The 18,018-nt window shown below is 35.3% G+C and overlaps 3 protein-coding genes across 3 annotated transcripts; 2 read left to right on the forward strand and 1 right to left on the reverse strand.

Annotated features, from left to right (window-relative positions):
* Nucleotides 1-229: 229 nt before the first annotated feature.
* LOC143584036 (putative ubiquitin-like-specific protease 2B) lies at nt 230-7,137 on the forward strand (the record flags this gene model as incomplete). The annotated part of the gene is made up of 12 exons (XM_077066187.1): nt 230-524; nt 2,682-2,974; nt 3,026-3,089; nt 3,169-3,344; nt 3,755-3,957; nt 4,268-4,465; nt 5,245-5,445; nt 5,526-5,581; nt 5,667-5,760; nt 5,834-5,924; nt 6,007-6,126; nt 7,003-7,137. Coding segments are annotated over exons 1-12 (1,767 nt in total), but the record flags the coding sequence as incomplete, so codon positions are not given.
* Nucleotides 7,138-7,146: 9 nt separating this feature from the next.
* Nucleotides 7,147-7,631, forward strand: LOC143584039 (uncharacterized). The gene is made up of 2 exons (XM_077066192.1): nt 7,147-7,263; nt 7,316-7,631. The coding sequence occupies exons 1-2, from the start codon at nt 7,156-7,158 to the stop codon at nt 7,601-7,603; spliced, it is 396 nt and encodes a 131-aa protein (XP_076922307.1). The 5' UTR covers nt 7,147-7,155; the 3' UTR covers nt 7,604-7,631.
* Nucleotides 7,632-9,572: 1,941 nt separating this feature from the next.
* Nucleotides 9,573-14,241, reverse strand: LOC143584040 (argininosuccinate lyase, chloroplastic-like). The gene is made up of 11 exons (XM_077066193.1): nt 13,876-14,241; nt 13,501-13,764; nt 12,980-13,096; nt 12,668-12,816; nt 12,343-12,571; nt 11,912-12,256; nt 11,657-11,773; nt 10,664-10,725; nt 10,310-10,583; nt 10,054-10,218; nt 9,573-9,950 (listed from the first exon to the last, which is right to left on the reverse strand). The coding sequence occupies exons 1-11, from the start codon at nt 14,221-14,223 to the stop codon at nt 9,699-9,701; spliced, it is 2,322 nt and encodes a 773-aa protein (XP_076922308.1). The 5' UTR covers nt 14,224-14,241; the 3' UTR covers nt 9,573-9,698.
* Between the last annotated feature and the right edge of the window lie 3,777 nt (nt 14,242-18,018).

An 18,018-nucleotide genomic window follows, 5' to 3' on the forward strand; every position in this document is an offset into this window, starting at 1 on the left:
ATGTGTGTTAAAAAATCCACGTTGGCAAGAAAACTAACGAAGTTAATGTCCGTTAAGTTTAGAAATTTAGGAACCGCTCTTCTGTTAGCGGGCGAGACCCCTAAAAAAGGAAACATAGTAAATTAATTTATTTAGTTAAGATAAAAGGTAAACTTGATAGTGAGGGACAATACTTATATAATATATAGAGAGAGATATCTGGTTTAAGTTGTTTTCCTCTTTTATAATTATATAAACCCAGCCTGCTGATCATTTTCTTTTCTGTCGATCGGTTGGTGGTTTTGGAAATTTGAATTCCATAAACCTCCCTCAAAATACCATTTCTACCAATATAAAAACCCTAATAATTTTGATCTCATTACAAATCCTTCGATTAGTAAATGCATCGATGCGTATATACTCTCGTAAGATGAAGACCACCTCTTCCAATAATAATAAGAATCTCGATGTCTTCGATTTCAAACCAGATGATGATGTCACCACCCCAAACCCTACGACTCCACTAATTCACAACTTTACGCTGGGCAATTTCACTATTATTATTATCATCCACATTTAGTCTAATGCCGTTGTGAGATATATTATGTTGTAGCCGAGGATCAAATTTTGTTTGTTTATCATCTATAACTATAGGAACCTCCCTAATTGTAGCTGCTTAAAAACCCTAGATAAACTTATCTTAATTTAGGCAATCTAAAACTCGGGTAAGAAACATGATCCAAATAAGTGAGATTATTGTCCCAAGTACCTTTTTCCACTTTTAGAAGCAAAAAGTGATTTCGATGTTTCTTACTGTGTTATGCTACACCTGTTTAGGGATGCTGAATGAGTGGCAGTAGAATTTAGTTAATACACTATAATATTTAGCATTATGCACACTTGATAATGTTCATTCCTGGGGTTGGAGGACGTCTTTATTCCATTTATTAGTATTACTTCAACAACACGTTCACATGCCAGTTTATGTGTCTCCTTTGACAATGCTTCACTTTTCTAAGAAATGAGTATAATGCAATCTGCTTCACCAAGGGTGTAAGGGAGGAAACTAGCTAGTTGCTAGTTTTTGAAAGCAGTCATATATATCTTGTTTTGACGTTCGGACTCTAATTATTTTACCATAAAGACTCATAAGCAGCAGCCTACCTTTTGTTCCGTGATGCTATTAATTGGATGATCCGAATTTTTAGGTTTTTTTTTTATTTTTTTTATTATATATATATATACATATATATTTATGAAATGGTAGTTCTCTATACTTATTAGATATTTTTTTGTTCATCTATTATTAAGCTTTTTTTTTTGTCTCGGGTGTGCACTTTTTGGTCTACCTAGTTGCTAAGTGCTCATATGTTTAGACTATCCTCAATCAATCAATCAATCAATCATACCCAGTAAAGTCTCACCAACAGCAACTAGCAAGCTATAGGTAGGGTCTGGGGAGGGTGGGATTTAGGCACACCGTACCTCTATCCAAAGGGATAAAGAGGTGGCTTCCAGAAGACCCTCAACTCTATATATAAAGCAATACAAAGGAAATCCAAGTTCAACAGTAATAATATATATATATATATATGTGGAAAGAATATACTAATATTATATATATGGGAAGAATGATACTAATAATAATAATAATACTAATACTATATATGTGACCAAAATAAGGTAAATAGAAGCCCTAAGGAATTCTTTTCTTTCTAAAAATCCTTAACCTTAATTCTACTTCTCCATGAATTCCTATCTTCAACCATGTCCTCGGAAAGGTCTAAGTCTATCAAATCATGTTTAATCCTCTCATCCTTAGTCAGATATGCTGATGAGAACTCATGATTTATAAATTGAATAGATTTTTTATTCGATTTAGAAAGTACAAGAAGTTCCGGGAGTTACGAAGGAGGCTTCGACAGAAATTTAGATTATATAGAATTTTTGAAAAAAGCTTTCGAAAGGAAAAACTTACTATCTTTGGGATATGTTCCTACACCACTGCTCGATGGACAATCAAACCTAGTTCTTGATTCAATAGAAGCCAAAAGATGTGAAAATCCAGTTCCTTCGGAAATGGTAAGATTTTTGGCTAAAAAAAATCGTATTGGATTGACCCAGTTTTAGCAATCCAAGTGGCGGCATGCCATCTTCTAAAAGATATCCAATAGATCCTATAATAAAAATAAATTAAATTCCACATTCAATTTGTGACGATCATAAGTAGAAAGTTCCTTTTCGAATGGGATGTATTGTAAAAGAATGACGGAGCAATGAATCTATTTGAAGTGGCTCAATTGTGAATCATTGAAATGGGAGAATCCATATCAAAGAAAGGTCTAACTGATCTTTCTGCCTCACAATAAGGTTGTTGGAGGAAGGGGCTCAATTAAAACTGATGAATAATATTAGTATCCAACAAACAAAGCGTGACTACAAAATTCAGCTATAACTGAAATTCATGTGAACAATGCATAGAAATTTAAACGAATGTTTTGTACAAAGTGAGGACTGGCCACAAACACAAACAAACAGTTTTATGGGTACCACTGGACAAGGAAATATTAAGATTTTGCATTTTGCATAAATGTTACTATTTTAGCTGCTTTTTATGATTTAAAAGGACAACTTTAAGTTAACTTTTACATAACACGATGGCATTTTTGGGATTGCTTATGTTTTATTGTTATTCTTTGTAGCTGCTACTGGAAAAAGTATACCAGCAGATGAGAGTAACTATGTTCCGTCTCTAGACATTGACACCATTAACATGAATTACATCACCACCACCCTAGTACAAAGTCCATCTGCTGAAATGATGGCAGATTCAAATGATGCTTTGACAGTCGTTAAACAACAACCTCAATCAACTACAGAACCCAGAACTGATGAATCTGAGTCAGAAGACAATGTGGCCGCCACATCAGCTTCATCTAGGAACATATATTTAAAATCAGCCATACTTGATTTGTCATCTAGTTATCATGAACCTGTATGTTACTATGTTCTGATTATCCATGTTTCATATCCGAATTTCATTTGAAGTGCTCACAAAAATGGAAGCATGTGTGAAAGATCTTCATCTTCTGACGTAGCAGAAGATGATGGTAATTGCTAAAATATTTCCTTTTTCTTGTATATAACTATACATAATTAATAATTTCAAGTATTATTTGATTGTGCCAGGTGGCGTAGCAGGACCATCTTCAGATCACTGCATAGACTGGTGGGACATGGACAGTGAAGATATGACAACAGTTGCGTTGTTCCCTGATTACGTGATATATCGTGGTAGTTATTATACAGATGAAAAGGGTTTTAAATGCAAGTGGGGTTATAATCTGAAAACTTTTCATGTTTTGGTTATGTAAAAACATATACGGGTAGATTGTCTAAAAACTTTTGGTATTTTCAATTCCGAGCTTGTATAAAAAGTATTTACAGTTATAAAAGATTGTGGCATAGTTTGGCTAGTAAAAGATAATATTACCTAATAGATACTATTGACTGGGTTAAACAGCACACAATCAGAAAATCTTGACAAGGAAGAGCAGGTCAGAATGGGCTGAGGTAGGTTACCAATGTCCAATTTTTTGGTTTGACCAGCCTAAAAACCATATATAAGTCAGATGTTTTAATCAAAGAGGTCGAAGGTGGGGAAATCACCATTCTTTCTGTGAATAATCATGATATGGCCCGTTCTGACCCGCACCCATCCTGACCTCCCATATCGCCTGACCCGACTTGCCCGTTTGGCCTGGTCTAATGAAAGAGGCGCTTAATTTGGCTGAATGAATTAGATTGGTGTATAAATGATCTTATATATGAAATTTGTCTTGCCTATTCATTCATACATTGTTCAGGCACCGAGTTGAAATTTTCAATTGTCGACTCTAGCTGGTATGAGAGATTGGAAGCAATTCTGTCTTTGAACATCATGTACAAAGCTTTATGGACCAGTATGCTCGAGTCAGAGTGAGTTTTTAACCTTTTTCTAGAAGTTCTAGGGGCTGTTTGGGATTCCTTATTTTTGCTCCTTATAACTTATAACTTATGGGTTATAAGTTATAAGGTGTTTGGGAAAGTTGGGTATTGTGAGTGTATAAGGTATAAGTTACAACATTGTAACTTATACCTTATGCCTTAAATAAGGTATAAGGAGGTAAAATAAGGAATCCCAAACACCCCCCTAATTATGATCTTATTATTGTTTTGTAACTTCATTGCGTGTGAATAGGGACACCCTGGAAAGTCTTCTTCAAATTATCTTCCCGTGTAAGTAAAATAATGTGTTTTTTTATAGAAATCTTAAAGTTATATTTGGTTCTTATTTTGGTTTGAATGCTTTTAGTTTTGTTCGTCCTTTTGAAGAGGTTGTGTATCCAAAAGGGGATGCGGATGCGGTTTCTATCAGTAAGAGAGACTTCGATCTACTGCAACCCGACACATTTGTCAATGACACAATCATTGACTTTTATATCAAGTATGTTTACTCTCTTATTTTTGCTTATGCTATTGATATTGGTAAGAGCTAAATAAACCCACTGGCACACTATTCAGATTTCAGACACCACTGACTTGTCATACAGGCTTTATGACAGGGAAAAAATGGTCACAAGGGCCATATGCCAGGGGGGGGAAATGGTAATACGGGTCGTATGAGGGGTAAATCCTATGGTTTGTATGATGTTTTTGACTGAAAGAAATGACTGATACTGTTGACCAAGACATTCGGCCCTTATGAGCATGTTTTGCCCTATCATATGACCCGCATAGGCATGTTAATGACCCCGTTGCTTAGTAGATTATTTGACTGCAAGTTCGTTTATTTACTATTGAAAAAACATGAACAAATTTTTTGTTTGTTTAGTTAACTGAACAAATATGAACACACGCTCTATCCGTTCATTTATGTTTGTGAGTGTTTGTTTACGTTCGTATGTATGTTCACTTAGCCCACCGTAAATTTATCTAAGTTTTATTATTTTTTAGGCCCGATATATAGTTGTTCAGCTTAATTTTGATTGGTGTTAGCCTAGTTATGTTCATTTGTTTACGGTTCATGAACTGTTCATTTGTTTATAACAAAAATACATAAAAGAGCACAAACATGTTTATTTTTTTAACGAACACGAACAAGAAAACCTTGTTTGTTTCAATGTTTGTGCTCAATCAATTAAAGTTAAATGAACAAACACGAACATGCTATGTTCGTGTCCATCCAGCTCGTTTACATACTATTAAAGTTATAGCTTATGATAGGTATTTGAAGAACAAAATTAAGCCTGATGAGGAACGCAAGCTCCACTTCTTCAATAGTTTCTTCTTCCGGAAGCTAGCGGATCCTGATAAAGATCCAATTGATGCTTCTAAAGGAGCGGCTGCGTATCAATGTGTGAAGAAATGGACAAGAAAAATCAACCTTTTTGAGAAAGATTATGTTTTTATTCCTGTAAACTATAAGTGAGTCAATGAAATGAACATTACTCCAGTTTTACTAAATTATTAATATCAATTAAGATCTTCAATTTGGTTTTTGACAGTTATCACTGGAGTCTTATTGTCATGTGTCATCTCGGTGAAGTGGCCACATATGAAGGTTAGTTTCTTAATATATATAACTATATAATAAATTAATAATATATTGGTTTTGGTTTTCTGATGTTATTTATTCATTGGTTCAGATGAAGATGTAGACAAGTTGGTTAAAGTTCCATGTGTGTTGCATATGGATTCTCTCAGAGGAAGTCATACTGGTCTACAGGGCTTTGTTCAAAGGTATTTAATCTTTCTATTTAAACAATTAATGATTTTAAAACGATTAAAACCTAATTTGGATATGACAATGCAGTTACCTTAAGGAAGAGTGGAAAGCAAGGCAACATGTGGATTCTGAAGACATCTCTTCAAGATTTGATAATTTGAGATTCATTTCTTTAGAGGTGTCGTGTAATTTTTATTAATCGATAATTCGTTTGTTATTTTGTTATAGTTATTAATGTTTTATGTTTATTGTTTATGCAGTTACCTCAGCAGCAAAATTTGTTTGACTGTGGTCTGTTTTTGCTCCACTATGTGGAACTGTTTTTGGAGCAAGCTCCTGTACAATTTAATCCTTTTAAAGTCTCAGAAAGCTTCAACTTTGTAAGTTGTTATCTCATCTTCGTGTTTTTAGTATAATTACTTTTTAGAGTAATTTACACTTTTTATCCTTAGTATGTATACTGACTTGCAGATTGTGTCTTTAAACTAAGATAATTACAAAAAAAAAAAAAAGAATCTTGTATTTGAAAAGTTTAACGTGTTATGTTCTTTCCACTAACCGGTGTTAAGGTTCCTGTCTACTTTTTAATAAAATTTACAGTTATAAGGACAAAGTATGTAAATTTCACAATTTCTAATTTTCTAGATTTTCTTTTTCAATTGTGAGAATTATATATTTTGTTCTTTAGGTGTAAGGGCAAAATAATTAATTTCTAATAAGTTAGGCATTCCCAGCAGCTTCTCTATCTCTATATCTACAATTACACTAAAAACACTACATTTTCTTTCTCATATACAATTAAATAATATTTTTTTACATCTTTATCATTATCTTCTCTCTCCTCCACTCACAACCACTTTGAAATATATTAAAAAATAAATAAAGGATGAACTGTGTTCCTTCAAATTTACTAAAATCATTTAAAATTTTCTCTCCACCACTCACCACTAACAATCCTCTAAAATTTTTTAGAGATTTCTCTCACAATATTTAGAGGGGCTGTTGTGAATGCTTACAGGGATATTTTAACGCCAGTTTGTTAAACAGATGTAATATGTTACAACTTTTCAAATAAAGAATGTTTTTTGTAATTATTTTAGTTCAACTGCAAGTTGGTATATCCCTGAAGGACAGAAAGTGTAATTTACTCTACTTTTAATTATAATTACAAATTTCTGAATTGCAATTACATATTGTAATTATAATTACATATATCTGAATTTTAATTATAATTAGATATATCTGAATTGCAACAGTTAAATGTGGACTGGTTTGTGCCTGCTGAGGCGTCTCTCAAACGAGTACTTATCCAGAAGCTAATCCGTGATCTTCTGGAGAATCCTAATCAAGAACCTTGTTCCACTGCTCACGAGGACCAACAAATGCTCCCAAGGGTAAATTTATCCCCAATGCAGCGTCAAAAAATTGAGATACCATCATTATCAGTTCCAAGTGGTGATGATCCCAATACAACTTTGAAGCCGTCTTTTAAATTATTCAGCTGCCCAACAATCGAGGTACTTGAGATCTTATTGAACATTATCACTTGAAAATTGCTTATATTCACAGGAAGACGTGGAACAAGAAGATGAAATCATGCCTGATGATTGTAGAACTTTGGTTCGTGAGACTGTGAACGACAATCATGAATCATTAATAGTCAATGGAATTGGTCAACCGACATTGGATGGGTATGTTGACGAGATGGTTGATGATACTTCATGTGTGGATATAATAATGCCTGGGTCATCCTTTAGGTTTTCTGATATGGAAATCAACGGTTCAGGTTTGGAATCAGGTGTGCAGCACTCCACCAAAAGGATGAGAACGACACAACTAAGAAAGGTGTCGATATAGATGTTCTGTGAATAGTGTTGAGGATCGTTAGGGTTTTGTGTTTGAATCGTGATAGGATTAAATGATGAGGAGATCCCATTAAAGTTTAGATTTTATTTGTGTTTTGTTGTGGATTTTAAGGTCTGATTTAGGAAGAAGTTGACAGTTGACATCAAGGTTTGTATGCAATGTTTTGCAGCACTCTTGTTATTATGGTATGGGAACTGAGACACCCCCCCAAACATGTGTTTTTGCTTCACTGTCAACGGTATAATGCGACTTTTTCGGTGTTACTATGGTATAAGAGTTAATGATACGGTTGATTTGAGATCAGGGGTCTAGGTCTAAATATGATAACATGTAACCGTGTACCTAAAGCATTCCTATCACATCTATTCGCTTCATTTTCAATTCAGTTCGTGAATTGATCAATTTAAGTTGTAATACATTCAATTGCGTTCGGTCAATTCTTTTCAATCCGAAATTGATCAATTTTTTTTAAATAGATTTGATTTTGCCTTAAGTTGCATTTGTTCATTTCTCTGTTGAAATTGGACAATATAAATGTGGATGAAGTTTCATCAGAAAATTTGAGATCTGATGATTCACCGGAAACAATTGAAGTAATTCTGTTTCATATGCCAAGGTTTTTGATGAAATGCCTAGTAGTAGTAGGTTTGAAAATGAGATTATGAAACATTTAATAGTGTTGATTCAAAGGAAGATGAAAAATAATGATGTTCATAATGAAAGAGATAGTGGGGTTACAAAAGATTATTCGGTTCCTATTGATTCTTTTAATGTCAGGATAACGCATGGAAACGGCATAGATAAAAAAAACGTGACTGAATAACTGTTGGATACCATCATTAATATGAGTATCAAAGTGGACATTGAACAAAGTTATCACAAAACATAAGGTAGCTGCTATGATCAAAACTAAGAATACAGTTTGACATTGAATTGGTGGTTGGCACTGTTATTCGGATGAAAGGTTAGGGGAAGTTGAACATGATTACATTAAAAACGTTATAATTTCCATCGCAGTGACACCTTATGGTGACTAATAGTTTGCATTATACAAGGAATGCATTGATGCAAATGTTGGTGACAAATAACACACTGGAGCTTGGCATTCATGGAAAGTTTTGGAATTCAAAGCTAATAATGTAATGTAATCCTGTTGGTTTGCATGGGTTACAACTGGAGGTAACTGCCACATGAAGTATATTAACAAGGCAATGGTACATTACATTTATGGCATAAATGGAGGTCCAGTTTTTTGTATTTTTAGGTCATTTTATTAAGATTAAATCTACAAAATAAAGTTTGCAGGGAGATATTTTCTGTTCATGCTTGGCCCATTTTTATAATATTTATAGCAAGCCCCAACTCTATTAAGTGAATCTTTTAGTTCTTTTTTGAGTACCATATTTATACTTCGGAACTGTTGTAATATACAGGGGAAAGTTAACATACATATAATTACACTATTGGATTCTCACAGTTAGCACGCTATTTTAATTTGTATTGAACCCAAACCCATAATATATAATAGACAAAACCGTACACTTTACATACAAATGTCTTTGTTATCTACATAAAAAATCATTAAACTAAACTTTTGCATTTTTTAATATTTTTAAACGTTTACCGACACATGTATAGGTTCTATAAAGAAACTAACAGAGGTTTACGCTTGTGGTAAGCGTCAGTGTTCAAACATTGAAATCAGAGATGTCGATGATTTGTTTGCTGGATGTGAGCATTCTTATGTTTCTTTTCTCATATCCGTTATCTAACTAATAATCAAGGGAAATGGAGTCGAATTTAGCTGGATCAAGCTCTATAAGACGCACACATATATGTATATTCGTATACAGTTTTTGTTTTTGCCATTATGTAACACAATCAGATACAAACTCCAGAAGATAAAAAAATCGATCTGATTCAACCATACCATGAACCGTTTTATAAAAAAACCAAAACTATAACGACTACAATTCATCTTGTTTTATTGGTCAGCATAACATTGCTTACAAAACAAAATGCTAACAAAAGATGAGTACCACCACAAAATGACACATTAAATGGTAAATATTGTCATTACCGAGTACTAGGCGTCAACACGGAGCTTAGAAACCCAAAAATCTAGCTGAGCAGCTACACACTCTGAACCGGTGGAACCATAAGAACTAAACTTCTTGATTGAATTCTCCACACCAAGATAATCATACACACCATCATCAAAAACTGTATTAATGGTGTGTAATTCATCAAGTGTGAGGTCCCGAAGCTGACAGTTTTTGTAAACACACAAAGCAACAGCCCTTCCAACTATATCATGTGAAGTTCTGAAAGGGATACCCTGATGCACAATATTATTATTCGTTAGCCCACATTTAACAACCTTTTAAATAACTAACATTCGCTATTTGGCACTCGGGTCAGGTTTGAAAAAATACACTTGCCTTGTGAACAAGATAATCTGCAAGTGTAGTGGCATCAAGATGACCAGCTGGCAAAGACTTCTGGATCCGGTCCTGATTATAGGTGATGTTTAGTGCAAACTCGGCCGACACTTCTAGCATTCCTATTATTGTTTTAACACTGTCGGCTATCGGTTCCTTGTCTACCTGTAAACAAACCACAAGATCGTTACACTCAGGGTCAAATTGGCTACATTCAAGGGTCAAACTGGCGTCTTCTGGTCAATGTTCATAGTACCTGAAGACCATGATTGTGGGCGAGTTGAAGTTTGACCAGGTCTCCTACAACTCTAGCAGACTTTCCACGAACAAGTTCCATAGGGTCGGGATTTTTCTTTTGAGGCATTATACTGCTACCTGTTGAGACCGAGTCACTCGGTGTAATAAACCCAAATTCTTCTGATGCCCATAATACCCATTCTTCACCGAGACGGGAAAGATGTATGGCGGTTATGGAATTAGCAGAAGCAAATTCCAAAACAAATGCAAGATCCGAAGCCACTGGCTCCGTGCTATTTTGATCACAAATTTTAGAAATGATTCAATAAAAAAGATATTACAATGACAAGTAACTAAAGTGTTTGTGGTATACCTGTTCTTCATTGTATCTAGCCTAACTCTGCAATCTTGAAGACGTTCTGCATCACGTTCAAGCTGCATAATAATAATTCAGTTAAGTTTTCTGAAAATAGATATAAATATTTTTGGGATAATTTCATATATTCCTTCAAGTTAGTATTATAATATTACCATGTATTACCCAACTAAAAACTATAGCATGTCCAGAGTTAAGACATTTATACCCTTTCCATGAGGATGTGAGAATTTAACGTGTAAAGAGAAAGAGAAGAGTATAGCTGCCATATTACAAAATGTATTTAATCATTTAGTGAAATTAGGCCTGTAAACAAACCAAAAGTTCAGTGAACCGTTCAACGGGAAGTTCGTTTATGTTCACTCATTTAAAAACAAACGAACTCAAACAGCATTTTTTGTTCATTTAGTTAAACGAACAAGAATGAACACATATCTCGTTCGTTCATTTATGTTCGTGAACGTTCATTTACACTCGTGTATGTTCATTAGTACACGCTCGTGAGTTTGTTGTTTGTATATTCATTTAAAATTTTTAGGCTGATTACAATTTAGTCTAGTTTTATGGAATCACACATTACAATTTAGTCTAGTTCTATTAACTTTTTGGGCGCATTAATGTCCACGTTTAGTTTTAATTGGTGTTCACTCAATTATGTTTTGTTTATATCGTTCATTTATGTTTAATTATTTTTCTTTATTTGCGTTAATTTGTGTTTGTTTATGTTCGTGGACCGCTCGTTTATATTTTAAGGAATGAACATAAACGATCGTGTTCATTTCCTTAGCGGCCGAATACAAATAAGAAAACTCTGTTCGTATTCGATACCTTGTCCGGTTGAACATGAACATGCGCTGTTCGTGTTTGTTCTATTTGTTTATAGGCCTAAGCAAAATGGGTAATTATGAAATTTTAAGTATTTTAAGTGAGTATATCTGATATTGATTCTTTTCGTTGGCTGAATATGATAACATGCAAGTTTTCAATAACCTGTTCAACGTATGCTAGAAGATGATGTTGAAGAAGAACCGGTTGTGCCCTCTGCAAATGTGTATAACCGGGAACAATCACTCCAGTATTCTTCTTAGCAAGCTTCACCAAAGCAACCTTCACACCACAAATTACACCATTAAAATGACAAAAACACCCCAATCATTTTCATATTCAATTCCAATGATAATAAAAACTACATTCTCAGAATATAAATACTGAAAGTTTTGTGAAAAAGAAAGCATGAAAGTAAACCTGAAGATGTTTAACATATGAAGCAATTGAATCAATAGCATCAGAACACCACACACGAAAATCAGTTGAAAGTTGACCATTTTGACCTCTAGCTGTTAAAAGATTCTTTGCAGATTCTTCATTTTGAACCAACACAAACTCTCCACTTTCAATTTGTTTCTCTATCTGATCTAGACCTTCTAAAACACCATCCCGGTCAACAACCAAACCATGGTCAACATGACCAGACGGTAAACCCTTCTGTGTTTTCTCCTGATTATAAGTAATATTCTGTGCAAAGTCGGTTGACAGTTTCAGCATTCCTGTAACCGTTTTCACACTGTCAAATACAGGTTCTTTGTCTTCCTGAAACAAACCAGAAAACTGTTAAAACAGATTCACATTCACAAAACTAAAAGTAACAAAATAAATAGTAACATGATGCATAATACCTGCAAATCACGGTTGTAAGTAAGTGGAAGCCCTTTACATAAAACTTGAAGGGTGACCAAATCTCCAACAACCCGAGCTGACTTCCCACAAACACCTTCCAACCCGAACCCAGATTCATCGGACGCCCACAAACCCCATTCTTCACCGAGCCACGAAAGATGCAAAGCCAGAATCGCATTACCAGAAAGAAGTTCCAAAATAAAATCACGGTCTGAAACCGCATCCATGCTATTTTAATTCAAAATGTCAGTAATATTTCAACCACATAAATAAAAGGGTATTAGTTTATCACAACTGCAAGTTTATTGTGCTACACGTGTTTACCTGTTCCTCATTGGAGCAGTAAAACCGAGAGCCTCAGAAGTCATGAATCGGTTAATGGGAAGCCCAGTGCCAGCTAATGCACACGCACCTAACGGGCAGAAGTTTAACCTAGCTCTGCAATCTAGCAGACGTCTAGCATCGAATTCAAGCTACACAAAAGTAACTTAGTTAAGTTTTCGGCACATGTTAAACGTAAAAGTTTTTGGAGTCAGGGGTAAGGTTTGCCACCATAAAAACCTCCCAGACCCTACCAATAGCTCTGCTATATAAGATCATACTAGGTACATTTGTATGATAAATGCATATTCAAACCTGTTCAACGTATGCAAGAAGATGATGTTGCAGGAGAACCGGCTCTGCACTCTGCAAATGTGTGAAACCGGGTACAACTACTCCAATATTCTTCTTAGCTAACCTCACCAAACCAATCTACAATACCACAAAGAACCCTCATTTGGTGAATATTCTTCTTAGATTTTAACTGTTACTACTATAACTTTCTTACAACCTTTTAGAGGGATCATTTTTGTAATAAACGAGATATAAGAATTAATTTATAGAAAATCCAAAAAAATTCATGAGAATGATATGTAAAATTTGGTACAATGAAAATAATACTCTAATTTGCTTGAATAAATTAATGCATATCAATGTAACATTTAAAGGTTTTGAAAATAAAAAACAGGAAAACGAGCTCACTAGGATAATATATTGTTATTAGTAATTTACTGCTATAACTTTCATCAGTACCTTTTTTTTTGCACATTTTATGTTATCTAGTTTGTTATGAGCATAAAAAAGCTTGATGTTATACAACATAATGAAACATCAACCTGAAGTTGTTTAATCTGCGAAACAATGGTATCAATAGCATCGCGACACCACAGCCGAAAATCCGTTGAAACCTGATCGTTGCGACTGCGAGCGGTGTGAAGCTTCTTAGCAGGCTCTCCAATTAAATCAGTCAAAGTGGCCTCAATGTTCATATGGACATCCTCTCTGTCAGTCCTCCACAGAAACTCCCCTCGTTCAATTCGCTTCTCAATCTGATTCAATCCTTCAATTACACTGTCCCTATCACTCTCACTCATCAATCCCTGCACATTTCAACAACAAAACATAATGCATACATTATAATCATTATAAAACCGAAAGAACAAAATTAATAATAATAACTAAAAGTAAAAATTAGGTTATAATAATGGTACTTGATTGGCGAGCATAGAAGCATGAGCGCGGCTGCCATGAATGTCCTGTTTGTAAAGAGCTTTATCGAAGGAGATGGACTCCGTGAAGCGTTCGACGGCGTCCGTGACGCCTTCCTCGAAGCGGCCGCCCCAAAGCTTAGCTTCCTTGGCCATGTGCGGTTGTTGTTGTTGTACGGCGGAGCAGGTGAGTGACGGCGGTGGAGGATGTGAACACCTAATAGAATGATGGAAGAGTTGAAGACGATTGAGGTGTGGAGGAGGAGGTGTTAACTTATTAATATTATTAGGGTTTTGAGTGGAGAATGAAGAAGAAGAAGAAGAAGAAGAAGGCAACAGCATCGATTCCATAATATTATTATTATTATTATTATGTTGTTTGTGAGTGATGGATGGATTAAGCAAGTTGCGTGTGTGTGAGAGAGGATGAATAGAATATACTGTAATAGAATAGGGTAATAGGGTGGTCCTGGTTAGAGGTGCACAAATCGGTTTTTTTAAAAAAACCGGTTCGGTTATTAACCGGACAGGTTTTTTTTCACCTGGAAAAAAACCGGTTCGGTTAATAACCGGACCGGTTAATAACCGGTTTTTTTATCTGAAATCCCTAACCGGTCTAACCGGTTAGGACCGGTTTAGAAACCGGTTCAGACCGGTTAATAAACCGGTTTTTTTATTAACCGGTTTTCTAAAAACCGGTTTTTAGGTTAACCGTTTTTTTTTTTTTTTTTTTTTTTTTTAAATAACCATTATTTTTTCACAGTATAAACAAACCGGTAACTACAAGGCAAACCGGTAACTACAAGGCAAAATGGACTCACTCCATTCTTTGCTTTCGTTGTTAGGGTTCTTTGCTTGGAAGATTAAAAACACATAACTTTCATTTATAGCTTTTACATTAAAAATACAAACATTAAATCGTTATCGCATATTCGTATCTCAAAAATACAAACATTAAAGAATGCTTAGACACGATTACATTAACAACTTGCTGTTTCTTACTCATTATTTGCCTCCATGTTTGCTGTTTCTTTAACTAATTTTCTTCGCTACCCGATCCCGAGCTATTCCTTAGGTAATCGTCGTACGCGGCTTCTTCATCGGTCATTGGTTGAGTGTGTCCTTGATTGACCTCGTCTTCATACAAGCCCGCCTCATACTCCATTTCCCCCTCGAGTGAGCGTTGATGTTGTGCCCTATCTAAAGAGTCCAAGTAATCCTTGTAGCAAATCGACATCTCTACAGCTGGTGGAGTGAGTCGAGTCCTCCTAATCCATATAACCCTGCCAGAAACAGAAAAAGCAGACTCCGAAGCTACCGTGGAAGCTTGGACCGTTAGTAAATCTTTGGCCATGGCGGCGAGGATCGGAAACTCATCCTCCTTACCTCTCCACCAAGCCAGCAAATCAAGACTTCTAAATTCATCCGGAGTCATGCGTTTCACAAAGTTGGTACCACCATACCTTCCAAGTTCACTGCTTGGGGTGTTTACCTTTTGACGTTTACCGGCGTCTTCCCAAATCATGTAGTACATCCCCATTTCAAGGTCGGTTTGGGATTGGGATTGGGCAACAGCTCTTAACGAGTCATGAATTTGGGAAGACGACCCGTATTTTGTAAGGTAAACATCATACATGTTTGACAAGGTGGTGTTGAAAGCATTCTTTAAAGTTTGGTTATAATAGGGGTTTTGATCGTCGTTTAACTCTAGCTCGTCACAAATTTTTTCTATTAAAGCTTCAACACCACCAACATTGATGCAAGGGTTTAACGCAGCAGCACATGTCAAAACAGCGGGTAGTTCTTGAAAATATTTTCGGAATTTTTCTTTCATTTTTACACCCATATCAAAATAAGGTGCACCCCGACAATGAAGTTCACTCAACTTTGTGCACATGACAGCAATTTTTGGTAAAGCAATGGGGCTTGTTGGATAGTAAACCCCGGATAAACTAATTGTGCAAGATTTAAAAATTTGAAGGACCTCCGTAACGATCTCAATCAATAACCAGTTTCTAGGATCGTACGGTGCACATTTACCCCTACTTGACAAAATTTGATGAAACGCAATTAATGATTCTTTTTGTTGGATGGCTTTCTCAAACATATCACAAGTCGAGTTCCATCTTGTTGGACAATCCCAATTTGGCCCCAACCATTGACAATTAGCTTCTACACAAATTTTTTTTTATCTTGAAAATGTTTTATTGTTGCTAAAAACATCTCGTAACATTCTTTTAAAATTGTTTCTTTGCGTTTCGATCACGTTTAACCCGTCTTGCACGGCCAAGTTGATAATATGTGCAATGCATCGGCTATGAAAAAACGCTCCATCACAAATAGGTTTATACTTTAATTTTAAATGGCCAACCGCGGCCGTATTGTTGGACGCGTTATCAAACGAAATTGAAAAGATTTTATGTTTAATCTTGTATTGTCGAATGACTTTATCCAAGAGTTTAAAAATATTTCTACCCGTATGCGGGTAATCAAACAATTGAAACGCAACGGTTCGTTTCATCATTTGCCACGACTCGGGGTCAACCCAATGAGCCGTCACACAAATGTATGAGTCGGGCGAACCATTAGGTACCGACCACACATCCGTTGTTAAGTTTACACCAGTTTGTAAGTTTGAAAAGTATGAAATTAGTTCGGATTTAGCGTTTTTCCAAGCTTTAAGACAATCTCTTCTAAGGGTCGAACGACTTACGTGTTGGTAGCGTGGTTGAACATACTTTTGCATCATCTCCGTGAATTGAGGGTTGTCGAAGTGGTTGAAAGGAAATGTTTGTTGAATCACAAAGTTTGAAAACTGTTGACGTACCGCTTCAAGGTCGTACGTAAACACCGTTCCTTGATTCGTCATCTCCGGCTGCGAACTACTTCCCGATTCGTCCTTCAAGGCCTTGCAAAAGGGCCTTTGTACATGCGCTTTTAAAGTGGAGTTTGCATCTTTGCCATAAAACTTCAAACAATGTTTGCATCGAGCTTTTTGGCTACCGTTAGACATTTCGCATAAGTCGAAATGTTGCCAAACATCTTGGTTTCGTTTCGTGGGGATGACCCGAACGACTGTTTCTCCCGTGTTCGAGGCACCCATGTTGACGGATGAAGCAGCACTTTGGGAGGCCATGATAATCGACTACGAAATAAGAGCGTATGGAGTGGTAATGTGGTATAATTGAGCGTGAGATAACAAAATAATCGCGTATGAAATAAACGTTTAGAGCGTTTGGAGCGTTTGGAGTTGTATAATCGAGTGTGATCTAACCAATACCCAACCTAAACTATATATAGATGTTTGTGGGGGTAAAATGGTAAAAAAAAAAAAAACGGTAAAAAAAAAACGGCTATATAGCCGTTTTACAACGGAAATAAACCGGTTTTTAACCGGTTAACCGGTTACTAAAAAACCGGTTAACCGGTTTTTCTATAACGGTCATAAACCGGTTTATAAAAAAACCGGTTAACCGGTTTTTTAGTAACCGGTTATTTAAAAAAACCGGTTTTTTTTATAACCGGTTTGGGCTGTAAAAAGTATAACCGATATACAAACCGGCTGTTTGTAAACCGGTTTTAAAAAAACCGGTTTTTTAAAAAACCGGTTTCTGGTTTAAACCGGCAAACCGGTTCCCGGACCGGTTTTTTTATCTCATAAATATGTTTTATTTATGAGATGTTATTAGTGAAAATTTTTATGTTAAGGTTGTTCTTTTTAACATTATTGAGAGAAACATTAGGAGTCTATGTTGACATTCTTGCAAATGTGGATTTCATGGTTACAAAATCACATGCTATGTGAGTTTGTTTAATTCACACTTTTAAATAGGTAAGATGTATGTATGCCCATGTGATTAGGAACAAAATCAACACCACATCATTAAGCCCCATCAACGTTATAGCTTCACTTATTCAGCAAAATACATAGGTTTAATATTAAAAGAACAATACAATTTTCGTATAAAAAAGTTACCATGTAATCATGTTATGTGTAATTAACTTGTATAATATAAAAAGTTTATTGCTCATAGATGCGATCAATGTCACTCAGATTTGTCTCATCTTATTTGACTAGTTTTGTTTTCTTTTTACGTTTTCAGCTTAAAAATTGTATAGATTTTTATATAATTTTATTCTTCTACT

This window comes from Bidens hawaiensis, unplaced genomic scaffold (assembly GCF_021521415.1).
Source record: "Bidens hawaiensis isolate Kalapana, Puna unplaced genomic scaffold, B.hawaiensis_p1.1 tig00032777_1, whole genome shotgun sequence".
NCBI classification, from domain to species: Eukaryota; Viridiplantae; Streptophyta; class Magnoliopsida; order Asterales; family Asteraceae; genus Bidens; species Bidens hawaiensis.

Excerpts from the sequence above, each read along its gene's own strand:
- LOC143584039 (XM_077066192.1), top strand. The coding sequence starts at position 7,156 with ATGCAGCGTCAAAAAATTGAGATACCATCATTATCAGTTCCAAGTGGT. Across the intron at positions 7,264-7,315 it reads TCAGCTGCCCAACAATCGAG|GAAGACGTGGAACAAGAAGA; the intron begins GTACTTGAGATC and ends TTATATTCACAG.
- LOC143584040 (XM_077066193.1), bottom strand. The coding sequence starts at position 14,223 with ATGGAATCGATGCTGTTGCCTTCTTCTTCTTCTTCTTCTTCTTCATTC. Across the intron at positions 13,765-13,875 it reads CTTCTATGCTCGCCAATCAA|GGATTGATGAGTGAGAGTGA; the intron begins GTACCATTATTA and ends TGAAATGTGCAG. Across the intron at positions 12,257-12,342 it reads CTTACAACCGTGATTTGCAG|GAAGACAAAGAACCTGTATT; the intron begins GTATTATGCATC and ends GGTTTGTTTCAG.